Source organism: Pelodiscus sinensis, chromosome 30, assembly GCF_049634645.1.
Source record: "Pelodiscus sinensis isolate JC-2024 chromosome 30, ASM4963464v1, whole genome shotgun sequence".
NCBI classification, from domain to species: domain Eukaryota; kingdom Metazoa; phylum Chordata; order Testudines; family Trionychidae; genus Pelodiscus; species Pelodiscus sinensis.
Genome location: NC_134740.1, coordinates 13,534,084 through 13,553,071, shown reverse-complemented (window position 1 = coordinate 13,553,071; position 18,988 = coordinate 13,534,084). Strand labels below are relative to the sequence as shown.

The window sequence follows — 18,988 nt, the reverse complement described above, 5'->3', positions numbered from 1 at the left end:
CTGGGCAGAATCGGGTCTTTATTAGCACTTAATCAGCTTTAGCCAATTTGTCCAGGAAAAGATCTCACCTCGCCCAGCTTATCTCTTAGAATCATAGAATAATAGGACTGGAAGGGACCTCGAGAGGTCATCGAGTCCAGCCCCCCGCCCTCAAGGCAGGACCAAGCTCCGTCTACACCATCCCTGACAGATGTCTATCTAACCTGTTCTTAAATATCTCCAGAGAGGGAGATTCCACCACCTCCCTTGGCAATTTATTCCAATATTTGACCACCCTGACAGTTAGGAATTTTTTCCTAATGTCCAATCTAAACCTCCCCTGCTGCACTTTAAGCCCATTACTCCTTGTCCTGTCCTCAGAAACCAAGAGGAACAAATTTTCTCCTTCCTCCTTGTGACACCCTTTTAGATATTTGAAAACCTCTATCATGTCCCCCCTTAATCTTCTTTTTTCCAAACTAAACAAGCCCAGTTCATGAAGCCTGGCTTCATAGGTCATGTTCTCTAAACCTTTAATCATTCTTGTCGCTCTTCTCTGGACCCTTTCCAATTTCTCCACATCTTTCTTGAAATGTGGCGCCCAGAACTGGACACAGTACTCCAGCTGAGGCCTAACTAGTGCAGAGTAGAGCGGCAGAATGACTTCACGAGTTTTGCTTACAACACACCTGTTGATACAACCTAGAATCATATTTGCTTTTTTTGCAACAGCATCACACTGTTGACTCATATTCAACTTGTGGTCCACTATGACCCCTAGATCCCTTTCCGCCATGCTCCTTCCTAGACAGTCGCTTCCCATCTTGTATGTATGGAACTGATTGTTCCTTCCTAAGTGGAGCACTTTGCATTTCTCTTTATTAAACTTCATCCTGTTTACCTCTGACCATTTCTCTAACTTGCTAAGGTCATTTTAAGGTCATTTCTCTAACTTGCTAAGGTCTTGAAATACTCGTAATGGGGAGGCATCATGGGCAGATGTGACCGTTGCAAGAGAGAGACAGAATTCATAGTTTGACTGACTATAAAGATAAAAGATCAGAACAGCAAGACGGGGTCAGAGCAAAGGCCCATCCAGTCCAGGGTCCTGTCTGCCCACAGTGGCCAAAGCCAGATGCCCCAGAGGGAGTGAACAGAACAGGTTATGACACACAGAGGCTAGGGACACCAGTCGTACCCATCTTGGCTAATAGCCACAGATGGACCTAACCTCCACGAAGTTATGTAGGGTTTTTTTGGTTCCACTGGTAGCCGTGGCCTTCACAAAATCCTCTGGCAAGGAGTTCCACAGGCTTATTACACATTGTGTGAAGAAATGCTTCCTTTGTTTGTTTTAAACCCACTGCCTATGCATTTCATTTGGTGACTCCTAGGTCTTGTGTTATGGGGAAGGTTCCTTATCCACTTTCTCTACACCAGTTATGATTTTATAGACCTCAATCATATTCCCCTTAGTCAGCTCTTTTCTGAGCTGAAAAGCGGCAGCCGTATTTCTCTCTCCTCATACACAAACTATTCCGTGTCACTGATCATTTTTGCTATCCTTTTCTGAACCTTATCCAGTGACAAGGTATCTTTTTTATGATGGAGTAACCGCATCCTCATGGAGTCTCAATAAATGGGTTTGCCATGCATGTAGATCGATGCCAGGTGGTATTTTTCTGACTTATTGTCTAGACCTTTTAAAAAAATTTCAAGATTCTGTTTCCTTTTTTCACTGATGCGGCACATGGAATTGATGTATTCCAAGAGGTCTACACAATGACTCTAAGTTGGCTCTCTTTTGGGACTATAGTTAATTTAAACCCCATCATTTTACACATATAGTTGGGATTATGTTTGCAATATTCATTTATTGATATTAAATTTCAGATGATATTTTATTGTCCAGTAACTCAGGTATTTTTACAGCTTATTGTAACTTTTCACAGCCTACCTGGTACTTAACTATCTTGAGAAGTTTTGTAGCATCTGCAAAATTTACCACCTCGCTGATTACCCCTTTCTCCAGATCATCTATAAATATGTTGAATAGCATTGGTCCTAGTACAGACCTCTGTGGGACACCACTAGTTACCTCTTTCCATTCAGAAATCTGACCATTTATTTCTACCCTTTGTGTCCTGTCTTTAACCATTTACCAGCCCATGAATGGACCTTCCCTCTTATCCCATGGCAGCTTCCTTTGCTAAAGAGATTTTGATGACGGACATTGTCAAAATCTTTCTGGAAAGCTAAGTACACTACATCCACTGGATCCTCCTTGTCCTTCTGCTTGTTGACCCACTCAAAAAACTGTAGGGGCACTTCTACGCAGCAGGACAAAAGTCAAATTAAGCTACGAAACTACAATTTCGTCAATTGTGTAGCTGAGGTCGAAATATCTTAATTCGGCTTTTGGCGCTGTCTACACAGCAGGAAGTCAAAGGAAAAACACTCTTCCTTCAACTTCCCTTACTCCTCATGGAATGAGGCTTCCAGTGGTTGGAGTAAGAAGTTCTCCACCTCACCATTATTATGAAATAAAGTGATACTGTTTGTCCAAGAATGCCTTCTGAGTGGTAAGAGCTAGGACCACCAAATTTGTTATGCAGTTTACTCTGTCTGTCTCTTTACTGTTGTATCTGAATCCCTATTTCTATAGGTGCCATCTGTCAAGGTGCCATGCAGGTTTGCAAAGAGATGGGTGTGTTGCTTTAACCTCCAGTCTGTTCAGTGATGGAATCGATCCCCGGGATACAAAGATGGCATTTCTCCTCCCTTGGGCCCCAAACCCCGCTCAGCTGTTGTGCCGGAAGCCAGAAGAAAAAAACGTTAATATTTCTTGGATGAATATTATTTTCTGTCTGGGAGTTCGTTACCTTCCCATGGACCCACCCCATGGGGAACCCAGAACATAGAAATGAAACGTCCATCACAGGATTCATCCTCCTGGGACTTGGAATTCTTCCAGAATTGCAAACTTTTCTCTTCCTGCTCTTTCTACTAATCTACATTGTAACTGTGGCTGGGAACTTCCTCATCGTGGTGCTGGTGGTGGCTGATCGGCACCTGCACACCCCCATGTACTTCTTCCTTGGCAACTTGTCCTGCCTGGAGATCTGCTACAGCTCCACCCTCCTGCCTAAGATGCTGGCCAGTATCCTGACTGGGGACCGGACCATTTCCTTCAGTGGGTGCCTCACCCAATATTATTTCTTTGGTTTTCTGGTTGCCACTGAATGCTTTCTCTTATCGGTGATGTCTTATGACCGGTATCTAGCGATATGCCACCCACTGCATTACGCAGTCCACATGAGGGGCAGGGCCTGGCTACGGCTGGCAGCTGGGTCATGGCTAGGGAGCTTCCTAGGTAATGGCATATCAATGTTGTCAGTCTCCCAGTTAACTTTCTGTGGCCCCAACGCTATCGACCATTTCTTTTGTGATCTTGTCCCTCTGATACGTCTCTCCTGCAATGACCCAAAGATGATGGAAACTCTGGCTTTCATATACAGCTTCATTTTCTTGCTGGGCCCGTTCCTACTCACCGTGACGTCCTACATCTGCATCATCACCACCATCCTGAGGATCCCGTCCACCAGAGGGCGGCAAAAGGCCTTTTCCACCTGCTCCTCCCATCTCATCGTGGTGACCATTTACTATGGAACACTGCTCATTGTCTACATGTTCCCAACCACCGAACTCATGGGGGACTTGAAGAAAGTTCTCTCTGTTGCCTACACAGTCCTGACTCCCCTAGCCAATCCCCTCATCTACAGCCTGAAAAACAAAGAGGTGAAGGAATCCCTGAGGAAAGCTAGGAAGAAATTCTTCTTTGGATGATTCCAAAATAAAATTGATACAAGAAAAGAAAAGAAAAAAAGTAAAAAGAAAAGGAAAAAAAAGACAAAGAAAAAAGAAAAAGAAAAACTTAAAAATAGATATAACATGGGCTGGACTAGGGCGTAAACCAAAGTGCACCCAAGTTGAAGGACCTGTTTCCATTAGATTAATTGTGTTCCATGTGATGCCCTTATAGAGTCACAGCCATGGGAGATCTCTACAAAACAGTTATCCCCAGTTTTTGGCACCCATCTTGTTTTCCGCATTGGTAACGGTGGGCTTGCCGGGAGAATCCCCTAGTTTCACATAGAGTACGATGCTCAGGGCATGTTCCCAACAAGGCGATGGACCCTTGATCGCTCTTCTGGGATATGTTCTTTTTACAAGGAACATGAAGCAACATGACTATGGAAGGGAAGGAAAATGGAGTGTCCCACCTTGATCCTCGTCCCTGGATTGCTGCATGGGGAGATAGTAGAGAGTCTCCAATTGAGACCTGCCATAGAGGTTAACCAATCTGAACTGATATCTTAAATCCTGCTTCATGCAACTGGAGGATTTTGTAGCTATGGAAATTGCCTGCTCTACTTATCCCATGGGAACTCAAGGGGAATTTGATAAGGATCCTTCTGGACTAGGTCGTAAACCAAAGTGCACCCAAGTCGAAGGACCTGTTTCCATTAGATTATTAGATTTACTGCCTGACACAAAAGGATTGAATTTCGAAAGGGACAGAGCTATCAGCTATATTGCTAGCTCCTGGACTGTGGAAGAGGTGACCCTTCCCCTAAATTATAGAACACTAGAACTGTACGGGACATCGAGAGGTCATCGAGTCCAGTCCCCTGCCCTCACAGCAGGAACAAGCACCCTCTAGATCATGTTTCAGACAGTCTATGAGGAGGCATGCAAGGACATGTGACTATAGCTCATAGAATCATAGAGCTGGACGAGATCTCAGTAGGTCATCAAGTCCAGCCCCCTGATCTAGGCAGGACCAATCCCAACCAAATCATCCCAGCCAGGGCTTTCTCAAGCCGAGACTTAAAAACCACTAGAAATGGAGATTCCACCCCCTCCCTAGGGAACCAATCCCAGTGCTTCCCCCCATCCGACTGAAAAAGTTTTTACTAATAGTCAACCTAGACCTCCCCCACTGAAATGTGAGACCATTGCTCCTTGTTCTGCCATCTGCCACCACTGAGAACAGCCCCTCTCCCTTCAGGCAGCTGAAGGCTGCTCTCAAATTCCCCCCCTCACTCTTCTCTTCTTCAGACTAAACAAACCCAAATCTCTCAATCTTTGTTCCATGTGCTCCAGACCCCTAATCATTTTGATCACCCTCTGCTGGACCCTTTCCAATGAGCCCACATCCTTTCTATAGTGGGGGGCCCAGAACTGGACACAATACTCCAGGGCTGTGTCTACATTGGCATCCCCAGTTCCCTTTCTGCAGAACTGCAATTTAACCAGTTGGTCCCCTGCCTGTAACAATGCTTGGGATTCTTCTGTTTACACTTGTCCTTGTTGAATCTTATCCGATTTCTTTTGGCCTAATCATCTAATCTGTCCAGGTCACTCTGGACCGTCTCCCTGCCCTCCAGCGTATTGACCTCTCCCCCTAGCTTAGAGTCATCTGCAAACTTGCTTAGGGTGCAACCCATCCCCTTGTCCACAGGACATGTAGCTCCATTTTCATACCTGTCTTTACACACAAACTGGTCTGGGAGCTTGAACTGGAACAAAACATTTGTGCCAAAAGGTGGGGGGAAGCTATCTAAGGTGGGTTTGACATCACCTCTTGGCCTCACTCTGCACACAAGACATCTCCTGGAAAGACCTGAGGAACAAAATCTTGACTGGGAGAAGTGCTGGATGCTGGTACAAATCATTGTAGGCTGTGTATGGAAAGTTAGTGGACTGATTATATCATGAATCAGGATGAGAAACTGCTGAGTCAGATCCTATCCACCTAGTACATTAGGTTTACTTTTCATTTTCATTTATTTGCTAGATAATCTGCTTTGACCTGTTTGCTATCCCAAAGCATCACTCTGTATGTGTCTCTCTGTAATTAATAAACATGTGGCTTTGTCTTAACCACTGTGTTCTGAGTGAGGTGTCTGGGGAAAATCCCAGCCTGGATCACACAAGCTATTCATGCAGTTCCCCTCATTTTGCGGAGGAAGCAATACTCCTAATAAGTGCAGTGTGGAGCAGGAGAATGGATTCTCGACTTCGAGAATCGTGTTTGTTTTGTTTTCACTTTTGTGCATCCTCCAAATGATTTTTCTGTGGCTCTGCAGCCCACAAGCCAAAAAAGATTCTCCCCCCTCCCCTGATCTAAATGGAAAAGCCAGGAAGTAAGGTAGCCATCCGCACAGTCCCAACATGGGTGTTTAACTGGACGTGGGGTGGGTTCTAGACCACGTGTAGCCTGTTTATATCTATAAATCACCCTTTTCTGATGAAAACGCATGTTTGGCCAGTACACGGGCTGACTCCGGGTGCAGCACAGATGGGGACATACGCCTGGGAAATCTACCACCCTCACATTTATGCTTCTTGCCTTTAAATCACCCTTCAAACTCCCTCCACTGCACTCACAGCAACCTCTGGGGGCTTTGTCATAGCTCTGATCTCGGGACCATCTGCGGCCCAACAGCAGTGCTGGGATCAGAAGCCGCCAGGTGCTGACATCAGGCAAACACCGAGGGAGGAGGCCACAGCCAGGCCACATAAAAGACAACTTAGGTTAGAGAACTGAGCTCACAGCTCCAGGAGTGTTACAGCATCTTATCTCCTGTTCAGTCTTCAGCAATTTTTTGGGGATCCGTTCTGCCCTTCTCTGAGGGGTGGAAAATCACTTTCTTAATGTCCTTGTCTAGGGTTGTTATTATTGGTTATTTCCCCCTCATTTCCCTCTCCTGCCCCCTATTTGCTGGTCTTTCTTCTGGCTACAGGGAACCTGTCCTTTTCTTGTGCCTGGCTTGTTTCCACACTTCCAAAATGCTTTCCCCAGCCCCAGTGCCTAGTCTGGTTCTCTTTTCCATCTCTCTCTGCTGTCCTGGCATAGTCGGCCATATCCACCACTCCCAACCCTCCGCTCTGCCTTCCCAAGGCCACAATCACCACTGAACCCACCCCTCCTTCAGCCAGGCTCTGACCACTTCCTGCTACAGCCCATGAGTTTATATAGGGTGAAGGAGCCAATCAGGACTCCTAAATCCAGTGTCAGTCAGATTGCTTCAGTGGGCGGGACTTCCTATGAGGTTCAACCACCACAGATTGCAGAGGGTGGGAAGAGAGGCTACTGGATGTAGGGCTGTAGGTTCCCTTAGAGCTTTGTAGACCTGAGTTCTAATCCCCAGATATCCTTGCTAGTGATATTACTCACTAAAATTCTTCAATAAGAATAGATATATGCTTGTTAAACTAAAGGAAGCTTGAATATGAAATTCAGTGTAACAAGTACCAATGCTAAAATTCCTTTTTGGAAGGTGGTAGGGTGCTGTGGATATCTCATGCTTCACCAAATATTGATAGGAGGTCCTGGGGAATAGCATGACCCAGAAATGATAGAGCTTGAAGATGTGTCAGCTGGAGGTAGGTGTGGCTATGAACAGGGATGTCTCCCCTTTCCAGGATAAGGGATTGGCTGCCTGCTTCTGGGGGATCGGGGATGGTAAAATATAAGTGTGTGATCAACAGGAAGTTTTAAGACCATCTTTGATTCTGCTTTATTGCCCTACATCAGGCTTGAGGAACCATTTTCAATCGGGGGCCACTGACCAAAACTTACTGACCTGACTTCCCAAGAAGCCCCTCCCCACAACTCAAGTCACCCCAACAGAACCCAGCTCAGATCAACCTAACCCAACTCAACTCAACCCAACTCACCTCAACCCAACCCAACCCAACTCAACTCAACTCAACTCAGCCCAACTCACCTCAACCCAACCCAACCCAACTCAACTCAACTCAGCCCAACTCACCTCAACCCAACTCAACTCAACTCAACTCAACTCAGCCCAACTCACCTCAACCCAACCCAACTCAACTGAACTCAACTCAGCCCAACTCACCTCAACCCAACCCAACTCAACTCAACTCAGCCCAACTCACCTCAACCCAACCCAACTCAACTCAACTCAGCCCAACTCACCTCAACCCAACCCAACCCAACACAATCCAACTCACGTCAACTCAACTCAGCCCCACCCAACCCAGCACACACTGAACCTATGGAACTCCTTGCCACAGGAGGTCGTGAAGGGCAGGACTTTAAGGGTATGTCTACACTACCTCACTAGTTCGAACTAGCGGGGGTAATGTAGTCATCCACAGTTGCAAATGAAGCCCAGGATTTGAATTTCCCGGGCTTCATTTGCATGAAGCTGGCCGGCGCCATTTTTAAATGCCGGCTAGTTCGAACCCCGTGCCGCGCAGCTACACGCGGCACGAAGTAGCTAGTTCGGATTAGGCTTCCTAATCCAAACTAGCTGTACTCCTCGTGGAACAGCTAATCCGAACAGCTAATCCATGGAACAGCTAATCCATGGAAGCCTAATCCGAACTAGCTACTCCATGCTGCGTGTAGCCGCGCGACACGGGATTCGAACTAGCCGACATTTAAAAATTCAAATCCCGGGCTTCATTTGCAACTGCGGATGACTACATTACCCCCGCTAGTTCGAACTAGCGGGGTAGTGTAGACATACCCTAAGAGAGTTCAAAAAGAACTAGATAAAGTCTGGTTGTCAGAGGCTGGGAATGGGCGACAGGGGAGGGATCACCAGATGGTTCCCTGTTCTATTCACTCCCTCTGGGGCACCTGGTATCTCCTGCTGTGGGCAGGGATGGGGGGTGGCTCAGCCAACCCCGCTCCAGTGAGCAGACCTCCACCTCCCTGCACCAAGAAACCTGCCTCCTTTCTCCTGCAGGGACCTGACGTCATTTCCAGCACCGGTTCTTGCTCCACATTGGAGAAGTCTTCCAGTCTCAGGGGCCAAAACACGGAGCCGGTTGCCCATGGCCTCTGGCCACCCTTGGTTTCCTGGCCCAGGCTGCCCCAGAGCCGTGGGCTCGAAGACTCCAGGTGCCCAGCTCCATAGCCTGGAACCTGGAACCCCTCAGAGCCCTGACGCGAGCTGGTGGACGTGGGGCTTGCAGGCCGCGGCGCCGGGCTCCCATTGCAGGTGGGGACTCTGCCCTGTGATCCAGAATCCAAGGATGATGGGGAGAAGTGTTTCTCCCAGCCCCCCAGCAGGCATGATTCCTCAGATGCAAGAGAGCGTTGAACCCATCAGGCAGGGCCCCTTTCCTGCTGATGAGGCCAGGGTCTCCCCCAGCCGGGACAGAGGGCCGCCCCCAGAGTTAATACCTGAACGGAGGCCTGTGAGTTGAAGTGTCCCCACGCCCATTTGGGGTGCAGGCGGGGGAGGAACGTTTCTCTCTGGCTCTGACTCCCAGGCACAGACCACGGGCTGGAAACTCGTTCCCGGGCCTGTTCTCGACTGACGGGGATAAATGTCATCTCCCAAGCTCCACAGGCCACCAGATCCCTCCAGGCACAGGCTCCGTGGCGCTGTCTGGGTTGACCCCATTTGGGACACGGCCCTGAGCTCAGCCTGTTGCCTCTGGTCCGTACGTCACAGAGACCAGCCCCAAGCCAGCCTGTGGTGGGTCTCTTGGTGGGTGCATCCCCAGAGCTGTTGATGCAACATGGGAGGTGGAGGAGGAAGCTCACTCCAAGATAATTAGGCAGCGTTAACGAAGCACCAGACTGCTCCAAACCAGTGAAGGGATCGGAGCCCTCTGCTTGAGGCCAGGCTGGGCGGTGACTATCAGGGCGTGGGTCTGAGGCTGGCCCAAGCTGGGATCAGCTCCAGAGCTGGGAAGAGCTTTAGTCCCGCATCCCTGGTCCTGCCCCCTCCCGCCCAGTCTGCCCACAGGGGCGCAGGGAGTGGGTCCCCATCTGCCAGGGGCTGCCAGAGACCAAGCTACGCTGAGGATGTGAGGCCGGTCTGAGGACACTGCCGACAGACAATGCAGAGATGGGGCAGGGTTGACGGATGCAGAGATGGACCAGGACTGAGGATCCTGGACCGGTAAATGCCTCCCAGGCCGGGACACCTCCCCCCAGACCGACACGGTGAGTTTGCTGTGGTGATGACATGGGGAGGGGAGGTTGACATGCTGGGCACATGGAGTAACGGCCCGAGAGCACCAAGGAGGGATTCTTTGCAAGTGCATAGTTGATCAAACACCTGGAGCAGCCCTGAGTTCTCTGTTACCATCATGGGAATAAAAGCACTTGTCCTAGACTCCGATCTGGCTCGGTTCTCTTCAGTCAACAGCAGCTTGAGTGCGCTGCGAAGTGCAGAACAGCAGTGAAAAGCGTTGCTGAGCTGCGGTCGAAATGCTTTCAGGTTCCCAACGCCTGTATCATTTGTCCAACATCCCGGACGCCCCCCTGAAAATGGGCTCCCCAGGAAACCCGTTGCCTTTGAAATAAGTGAATGGAAAATAGGGTCTCTGGACGCCCACGTGGCCACGTTCCTATTGCCCGAGAAGGGCGCAGGCTGAACCGCCTCGCCCTGTGGCACTGGTGTGTGTTTCTGGTCCAAAGGGACACCGCCAGGCTGCTGAATCGTAGAGTTGAGTGGCTGTCCTGCTGCGGATGAATCTGCTAAGCAAGCCCCTTCCAGCTAGGCAGAGTCAAAGCCTCCAGCCAAGGGCTGTCCGTCTGGACTCGGCCCAGCAACACGGAGGCAGTCGGTGCTGTCAGAGCCCAGATCTGCTCTTCTAGCTCCATGTTTTCAGTACTAAGGACAAAGCAGAGCGAGGGAGGAGGGGAAACTGAGGCAGCGGGAGTAATCAGCCGTAGGTCCCACCGCAGAGCGGTATTTCAGGCACTGCAAGCGTGTGAGTTTCATGCCCAAGCTTTCAGCCAGCGCTGTTGTGTTCAGATCCGATTGGCGGCATCCTCCACATGACAGTGTTGAATCCAGCCCCAAATTGTCAGCTGGGGCAATTGGAGGCAGTGCCATGGACGATGTCAGAACCGGTCACGTTCACAACCATGGGGTAACTCACCGCCCCTAGTAAGTATCAGGGTGGGTGCTGGGGCGGGTGGACACCCACAACATGAGAGCCATCTAGGGACCTAACCTTAACGAATATATCTAGCTCTGGTTTGAACCCTTTTAAAGTCCTAGTCTTCATAATATCCTCTGGCAGGGAGTTCCACAGGCTGACTGTGTGTTGTGTGAAGAAAAACTTCCTTTGGTTTCTTTTAAACCTGCTGCCTCTTCATTTCATTTGGGGACCTCCTAGTTCTTACTTTATGAAAACAAGTCAATAACTTTTCCTTCTTCACCTTCACCACCCCAGTCATGATTTTATCAACCTCTATCGGATTCCCCCTTAGTCTCCTCTTCTCTAAACTGAAAAGTCTCCGTCTTTCTTCCTATGGGACCCGTTCCAAACCTTCTCATCATTTTTGTTGCCCTTTTCTCAACCTTTTCCAATATCAAGAGATATTTTGGAGATGAGGTGACAGGTCTGTAGGCAGCATTGGAGATGTGGGCGTCTCATGGCTCTATACAGAGGCAATACGATATTCTCTGTCTTGTTCTCTGTCCCTTTCGTAATGATTCCTAACGTTCTGTGTGGTTATTTCGACAGCCGCTGCACACGGTGAGCATGTTTTCAGAGAACGGTGCACGATGTCTCTAAGATCTCTCTGTGTCCTCTTCTCCGCAGCCATCGCAGCACGTGCCGAGGAAGACAATGTCCAACGGAAGCACCGTGACCGAGTTCCTGCTCCTGGGGTTCTCCGACGTGCGGGAGCTGCAGATTCTGCACTTTGTGGTGTTTCTGGTGATTTACTTTGCAGGCCTGATGGGGAATCTTCTCATCATCTCAGCTATAGCTCTCAACTACCAGCTCCACACCCCCATGTACTTCTTCCTGGGGAACCTGTCCATCCTGGACCTTGGCTCCATCTCCGTCACCGTCCCCAAATCCATGGTCAGCTCCCTCCTGGACACCAGGTCGATTTCCTACCCTGCCTGTGTCGCCCAAGTCTTTCTCTTTTTAGTCTTCATTTCAACTGATCTTCACTTGCTCACGGTCATGGCCTATGACCGATACGTGGCCATCTGCCACCCGCTGCACTACGAGCATGTGATGAACAGGAGAGTTTGTGTCCTCATAGCCACTGGTGCCTGGCTCGCTGGTATTCTCTATGCTGCCCTGCACACCGGGAACACCTTCAGCTTATCCTTCTGCCGGGCAAACACTATCAACCAGTTCTTCTGTGAAATCCCCCAGCTCCTCAAGCTGGCCTGCTCCGACTCCTACCACAGTGAAGTTGGGGTTACAGCCTTTGGTGTGTTTTTGGCTTTTTCTTGCTTTGCTTTCATCACTGTGTCTTATGTTGAGATCTTCAAAGTGGTGCTCAGAATCCCCTCGGAACAGGGCCGGCACAAAGCCTTCTCCACCTGCCTCCCCCACCTCACTGTGGTCTCTTTGTTACTGAGCACGGGTTCCTTCGCCTACCTGAAACCCACCTCCAGTGCTCCGTCAGGCCTGGATCTCACGATGGGCATTTTCTATGCCGTGGTGCCTCCAATGCTGAATCCGGTCATCTACAGCATGAGGAACAAGGAGCTCAAAGCAGCAGTGAAGAAACTGTTTGGGTGGAGGTTAGTCTCCAAGAATTAAAGTGTCCTTCATCCGCCCTGGCTCACGATTTCATTTGGCGTTATCAACAGAGGGCCAGATTGTCTCTTTGCGAGCACACGGTGCAATAGGTTCATGATGGAGGAAAATCCCGATTAACTGCTCTGAATGAAATCCTAATTAGAGGTGGATCAGTCCAGTGTGAATACAGTCAGAATCTTCGCAGGTCTTCCTAAATCTTTCTGCGCATCTCTGTCTTTTTTTATATATTATGGTGTAATAAACTCCATCCTACCTGTGACCAGCACACCCAATATCAAGAGCCAAACCTACGTCCCTTGTGAACATCGTGACGTCTCTGTCTCTTCCCATGTTTTGATAGAAAATCGGTGCTTGTGGAACGACAGGTTTGGCTGGTGTTGGCCAGGTTTGGCTGGTGTTGGCCGGATGGTTTCATAGACTCATAGGCTTTAAGGTCAGAAGGGACCATTATGATCATCTAGTCTGACCCCCTGCACAATGCAGGCCGCAGAATCTCACCCACCCAGTCCTTCTCGTTTGGCTTCATTTGGTCTATGGGTTGGTTCATTTGTGGGTTTGCTCCAGTGACTTTGCAGGAGGTAGGAATTCGGGAGGTAGGAATGTATCTGATCTAAGTAGCGTGTCAATGGATTGTTGGTTGGAGACATCATCTCCTTGCTGGGATGGGATTTTCTGAGAGACATGACGTTTTGCTTCCCCTAGTAAGGATGAATTGGGAAAAAGTCTGGGTGGATGGGAAGGTCCTAGTCCCTATTCACAAAGTTATGGAAATGCGGATAGGACTGCACAGCCCTATTTCAGATGTGGGAGGGTCGCTAGACCCACGTCTATTAATGCATAAACCCGAGTCACTCTCACTGCAGCGGAAAGACCTTGAGGGAGAGAAATCTCGGGCGATGTCTCCTTTAGACACATAGAGGATGGGCAATAAAACTTATTGTATGTCCCGCCAAAACATTGCCGTGTGTGTGTCTTCAGCTGTGCTCTGATATTTTCTCAGATGTTGCTCTTGGCTTCCCATAGGACCACCAAAAGGTCCAGGATGGGGGGAGACCGGCTGGTCACTCAGCCTATTGCTGAGGGAGGATTTGCATGGACCACACATGGTAGGGCCTGTGGAGAAATCCCAGTGGGTGGCCACGGTGGGTGTGGGAGGGAAGGACGGTTCTCGCAGGCAGCCACCAGGGGAATCCACATGACCAGAGGGGCAGGTGCACGCCGAGATCGGAGGGCTCAGTCGGGGCCGACCATGGATGGGGGAGGAGACTCTGGGATCCCTCCAGAGGAAAGGAGCAGCCCGCGCAGCCAGTTGATGTTGGTGGGAGGTAGGCCAGGGTGGAGAGTAAGCTCTGGCACTCAGCGTGTTGGGGCTGGATACCCCGCGGAGGGGGACAGTGGGCCAGCCCCTGCCTAAGGGACCCCGGGCTGGGACTGGAGATCTGACAATGGCCAAGGGCCGTATTAGCCCTAACACAAGGGACTGGTGAACTGATTTTGGTGAACGGCTGTATTTGCCATGCTACGAGGGACTGGAGAACTAACTTTGGCCAAGGGCCGTATTGGCCCTAGTACGAGGGACTGGTGAACTGACTTTGGCCAAGGGACATGTTAGCCTTAATGCAAGGGACTGGTTAACTGACTTTGGATGGAGGCCGTATTATCCCTAGTACAAGAGACTGGAGAACTGACTTTGGCCAGGGGCTGTATTAGCCCTAGTACGAGGGACTGGTGAACTGATTTTGGTGAAGGGCTGTTTTTGCCATGCTACGAGGGACTGGAGAACTGACTTTGGCCACAGGCCGTATTAGCTGTAGTATGAGGGAAAGAAAGAAAGATTCGTATATTTCACTCAGTTGAAAATCAGACCCCAAGTCTCTCCGCACCCAGCGCTGTCTGCAGGGGAGCGGGTCGGTCCTTAGCCATTAACTATTTCGCTCTGGTGATGAACCCCCTGGGGAAGTTGCTCAGAGGGTGCAGGCGGGGGAGGAACGTTTCTCTCTGGCTCCAAATCTCAGGCCCAGACCACAGGCTGGAAACTCCTTCCCGGGCCCGTTCCTGGCTGAGGGGGATAAATGTGCCTCCCCCCCAGCTCCAAAGGCCACCGGCCCCCTCCGGGCACAGACTCCGTGGCACTGTCTGGGTTGACCCCACTTGGGGCATGGCCCTGAGCTCTCAGCCTGTCGCCTCTGGCCCCTACGTCACAGGGACCGGCCCCGAGCCAGCCCCATGGTGGGTCCCTTGCTGGCTGGATCCCCAGAGCTGCTGATGCAATGAGCGGTGGAGGGAAGGAGGGGCTAACTCCGAGATAATTAGGCAGCGCTAACGAAGCACCAGGCTGCTCCAGGCAGCGAAGGGACCGGAGCCCCTGGGCTGTTCTAGGCCAGGCCGGGCTGGGATTCTCCATCGAACCCAGCCCAGCCAGCGACGGGTCCAAGGCCACCCCAAGCCGGGATCAGCTCCAGAGCCGGTAAGGGCTTCAGCCCCGCATCTCTGGTCCTGCCCTCTCCCGCCCAGGCTGCTCGCGGGGACGCAGGGAACCCCTCTGCCAAGGGCTGCCAGAGAGAGCCCGGGGGTGTGGGGCCGGGCTGGAGACACGGCAGACGACAATGAAGAGATGAGGCAGGACTGATGGATACGGGGACGGACCAAGACTGAGGACCCTAGACCGGGTCCCCATGCCCAGCACGGTGAGTTTGCTGTGATTACATGGGGGAGACGGGGGTGACTGACATGCTGGACACATGGAGTAACGGCCCTAGAGCTGCAAGGGGCATCTCTTTGCAAGTGTGTGTTTGATCAAACATCCGGAGCAGCCCTGAGTCCTCCATTACCAATGTGGGAATAAAAAGACTCACCCTAGAAACAGGGAAACTGATCTTGTTGTGTTCTGTTCCAAGAATAGCGGCCTGCGTCGGCTGCAAACGGCAGAACCGCGGTGAACGCGTGGCTGAACTCTGCGGACACAATGTTTTTGGATTCCCAACGCCCGTAGTGTTTGTCCAACGTCCCAGGCGCACCCCTGGAAATGGGCTCCCCAGGAAACACCGTTTCCTTTGAAATAAGGGAATGGAAAACAGGGGCGCTCCCGAAATGAGACGCTTCGCTGGACGCCCCCGTGGCCACGTTCCTATTGTCCGAGAATGGGGCAGGGATGAACCCCCTCGCTCTGTGGACCTGGGTTTTTTTTCTGCTCCAAAGGGCACAGCAGGGCTGCTAAATCGCAGAGCGTGGAGCCGAGTGGCTGTCCCGCCACGGATGAATCCGCTGCACCAGCCCCTTCAAGCTGGGAAGAGTCAAAGCCCCCAGCCGAGGGCTGTCCGTCTGCACTCAGCAACAGAGATGGTCAGTGCTGTCCCAGCCCAGATCTGCTCCTATAGCTCCGTGTCTCCTCCTGCGACACCGTTTTCAGTAGTACGGACAAGGCAGAGCGAGGGAGGAGGGGAAACCGAGGCAGAGGGAGGGATCAGCCGTAGGTCCCACTGCAGCGCGGCATTTCAGGAAGTGGGAGCGTGCGAGTTTCATACCCACACACACAGCCGGTGGTTGGAGCACAGAGGGGTTTCCTCTCGGCCAGCGCCGTGGTGTTCACATCCTTGGTGGTATCCTCCACAGGACGGTGTTGAACCCGGCCGCAGATCGGCCGCCTGGGCAATCGGAGGCAGCATGATGAACGATGTCAGAGCCGGGCGCATTCACACCCGCGGGGTCACTCACCGTCCCTAGTGAGTAGTGGGGCAGGCGCTGGGCAGGGTGGACACCCCCACATAGGAAGTGGCTGCGGGGAATCGGGACGACTCCGTGTATCACCCTGATCCCCACCCCGTCTGTAAGAACATCGGAACGGCCAGACGGGGGCAGACCAAAGTCCCATCCAGCCCAGTGTCCTGTCTGCCCACAGCGGCGAGCGCCAGGTGCCCCAGAGGGAGGGAAAAAAACAGGGAACCATCCAGTGATCCCTCCCCATCACCCATTCCCAGCCCTGACAATCAGAGGCCAGGGACACCGTCTCTGCCCATCCCAGCTAATAGCCATTGATGGACCAAACCTTCATGAATTTATCTGGCTCTTCTTTGAACCTTATAAAATCCTGGTCTTCACAATATCATGTGGCATACAGTTCCACAGGTTGACTGTGTGTTGTGTGAAGAAAAACTTCCTTTGGTTTGTTTTAAACCTGCTGCCTCTTCATTTCATTTGGGGACCTCCTAGTCCTTACTCTTTGAGAACAAGTCAGTAACTTTTACATCTTCACTTTTACCACTCCAGTCCTGGTTTTATCCAACTGTATTAGATTGCCCCTTAGTCGTCTCTTTTCTAAACTGAGAAGTCTCAGTCTTTCTTCCATTGGGAACCCTTCCAAACTTCTCATTTTTGTTGCCCTTTTCTGACCCGTTCACAATGCCAAGAGATCTTTTTGGAGCTGAGCTGACACGTCCGTAGGCAGGATTCAAGACGTGGGCGTCCCATAGTTTTATGCAGAGGCAATACGATATTCTCTGGCGTGTTCTCTCTCCCTTTCTTAATGATTCCTAGTGTTCTCTTTGGTTTTTCCAACAGACACTGCACACCGAGGGCATGTTTCCCGAGAATGATCCACAAGGACTCCAAGATCTCTCTGTGTCCTTTTCTCCGCAGCCATCGCAGCATGTGCCGTGGAAGAAAATGTCCAACGGAAGCACCGTGACTGAGTTCCTGCTCCTGAGCTTCTCTGACGTGCGGGAGCTGCAGATTCTGCACTTTGTGGTGTTTCTGGCGATTTACTTGGCAGGCCTGATGGGGAATCTTCTCATCATCTCTGCGGTAGCCCTCGACCACCAGCTCCACACCCCCATGTACTTCTTCCTGGGGAACCTGTCCATCCTAGACCTCGGCTCCATCTCCATCACCGTCCCCAAATCCATGGCCAACTCCCTCCTGGACACCAGGTCAATTTCCTACCCTGCCTGTGTCGCCCAAGTCTTTTTCTTTGTCACCTTCATTTCAACTGATTTTCACTTGCTCACCATCATGGCCTACGACCGGTACGTGGCCATCTGCCATCCCCTGCACTACGAGCGAGTGATGAACAGGAGAGCTTGTGTCCTCATGGCCACTGGGGCCTGGCTCGCTGATATCGTCTACGCTGCCCTGCATGCCGGGATCACATTCAGCTTATCATTCTGCCAGGACAACGCCATCAACCAGTTCTTCTGTGAAATCCCCCAGCTCCTCAAGCTAGTCTGCTCCGACTCCTACCGCAGTGAGCTTGGGGTTACGGTCTTTGGTGCATTTTTGGCTTTTAATTGCTTTGCTTTCATCATTGTGTCTTATGTTCAGATCTTTAAAGCGGTGCTGAGAATCCCCTCGGAGCAGGGCCGGCACAAAGCCTTCTCCACCTGCCTCCCCCACCTCGCCGTAGTCTCCTTGTTCCTCACCACAGTCTCCTTCACCTATCTGAAACCCACCTCCAGCGCACCCTCAGGGCTGGATCTCGCAATGAGCGTTCTCTATGCCGTGGTGCCTCCAGTGATGAATCCGGTCATCTACAGCATGAGGAACAGGGAGCTCAAAGCGGCGTTTAAGAAACTGTTTGGGTGGAGGTTAGTCTCCAAGAATTAAAATTTCTTTCACCTGCTCTGGGTCACGATTTCAAATGGCGTAATCAACAGAGCACCAGATTGTCTCTTTGCGAGCACACGGTGCAATATGTTCATGATGGAGGAAAATCCCGATTAACTGCACTGAACGAAATCCTAGTTAGTTAGAGACGGATCAGTGTTTATATAGTCAGAATCTATGTAGGTCTTCCTAAATCATTCTGCGCATCTGTCTTGTTTTATATATTTATAGTGTAATAAACTCCATCCTACCTGAGGGAATGTGGACACTACAAACTTAATTTGAAATAACAGCCGTTATTTCGAATTCACTCTAATAGCATCTGCACAGGCAAACCTCTATTTTAAAATAAATTCAAAATAGCGGAGCCCTTATTTCGAATTTGGTAAACCTCATTCTGCGAGGAGTAACATCAAATTCAAAATAGCTATTTCGAAGGAAGTGCTGTGTAGACACTTAATTCGAAATAGGGGGCCTCCGGCCCTTCCCAGGGAGCCCTGGTGGCCACTCTGGGCACAACCAGGAAAACTTCCTCTCCTCTCCCCCAGCCCCTAAGACATTCAAGGGGTAGACAGAGGAATGTTACCGTCTCTGGCAGGATAGCTGCCAGCCTGGCCACCAAAGGCCACATGGGAACTCAGGAGCAGGTTTGCATGAAAGTCATGTTGGTCTGGTGAGACCCCCAACCCTGAGCACTGAGCTTCTCCTCCCCCTTCTTCCCCTTGCTTCCCCCTTCCAGCTCCCTCCTCCCAGGTTTCCCCCTCCCCTCTCCCACCTTCTCTCTTCTCCTCTCCCACCTCCTTTTCCCAGTCTCCCCAGAGGTTCAACCCCTCCC

General features: G+C 50.8%; 3 protein-coding genes across 3 annotated transcripts; all 3 read left to right on the top strand.

Moving 5' to 3' along the window:
• Positions 1 to 2,880: 2,880 nt before the first annotated feature.
• On the top strand, positions 2,881 to 3,825 carry LOC102443993 (olfactory receptor 5J3-like). Its single transcript, XM_006128922.2, has one exon. It carries the CDS (start codon positions 2,881 to 2,883, stop codon positions 3,823 to 3,825), a length of 945 nt encoding a protein of 314 aa, XP_006128984.2.
• A 7,794-nt stretch (positions 3,826 to 11,619) lies between these two features.
• LOC142821190 (olfactory receptor 14A16-like) lies at positions 11,620 to 12,555 on the top strand. The gene has a single exon (XM_075912011.1). The coding sequence runs from the start codon at positions 11,620 to 11,622 to the stop codon at positions 12,553 to 12,555; it is 936 nt and encodes a 311-aa protein (XP_075768126.1).
• A 4,662-nt stretch (positions 12,556 to 17,217) lies between these two features.
• LOC142821042 (olfactory receptor 14A16-like) lies at positions 17,218 to 18,153 on the top strand. Its single transcript, XM_075911809.1, has one exon. It carries the CDS (start codon positions 17,218 to 17,220, stop codon positions 18,151 to 18,153), a length of 936 nt encoding a protein of 311 aa, XP_075767924.1.
• The last annotated feature ends 835 nt before the right edge of the window (positions 18,154 to 18,988 follow it).

Bases quoted from the DNA above. Each gene is read 5' to 3' on its own strand.
- LOC102443993 (XM_006128922.2), top strand. From the start codon at position 2,881: ATGGGGAACCCAGAACATAGAAATGAAACGTCCATCACAGGATTCATC.
- LOC142821190 (XM_075912011.1), top strand. From the start codon at position 11,620: ATGTCCAACGGAAGCACCGTGACCGAGTTCCTGCTCCTGGGGTTCTCC.
- LOC142821042 (XM_075911809.1), top strand. From the start codon at position 17,218: ATGTCCAACGGAAGCACCGTGACTGAGTTCCTGCTCCTGAGCTTCTCT.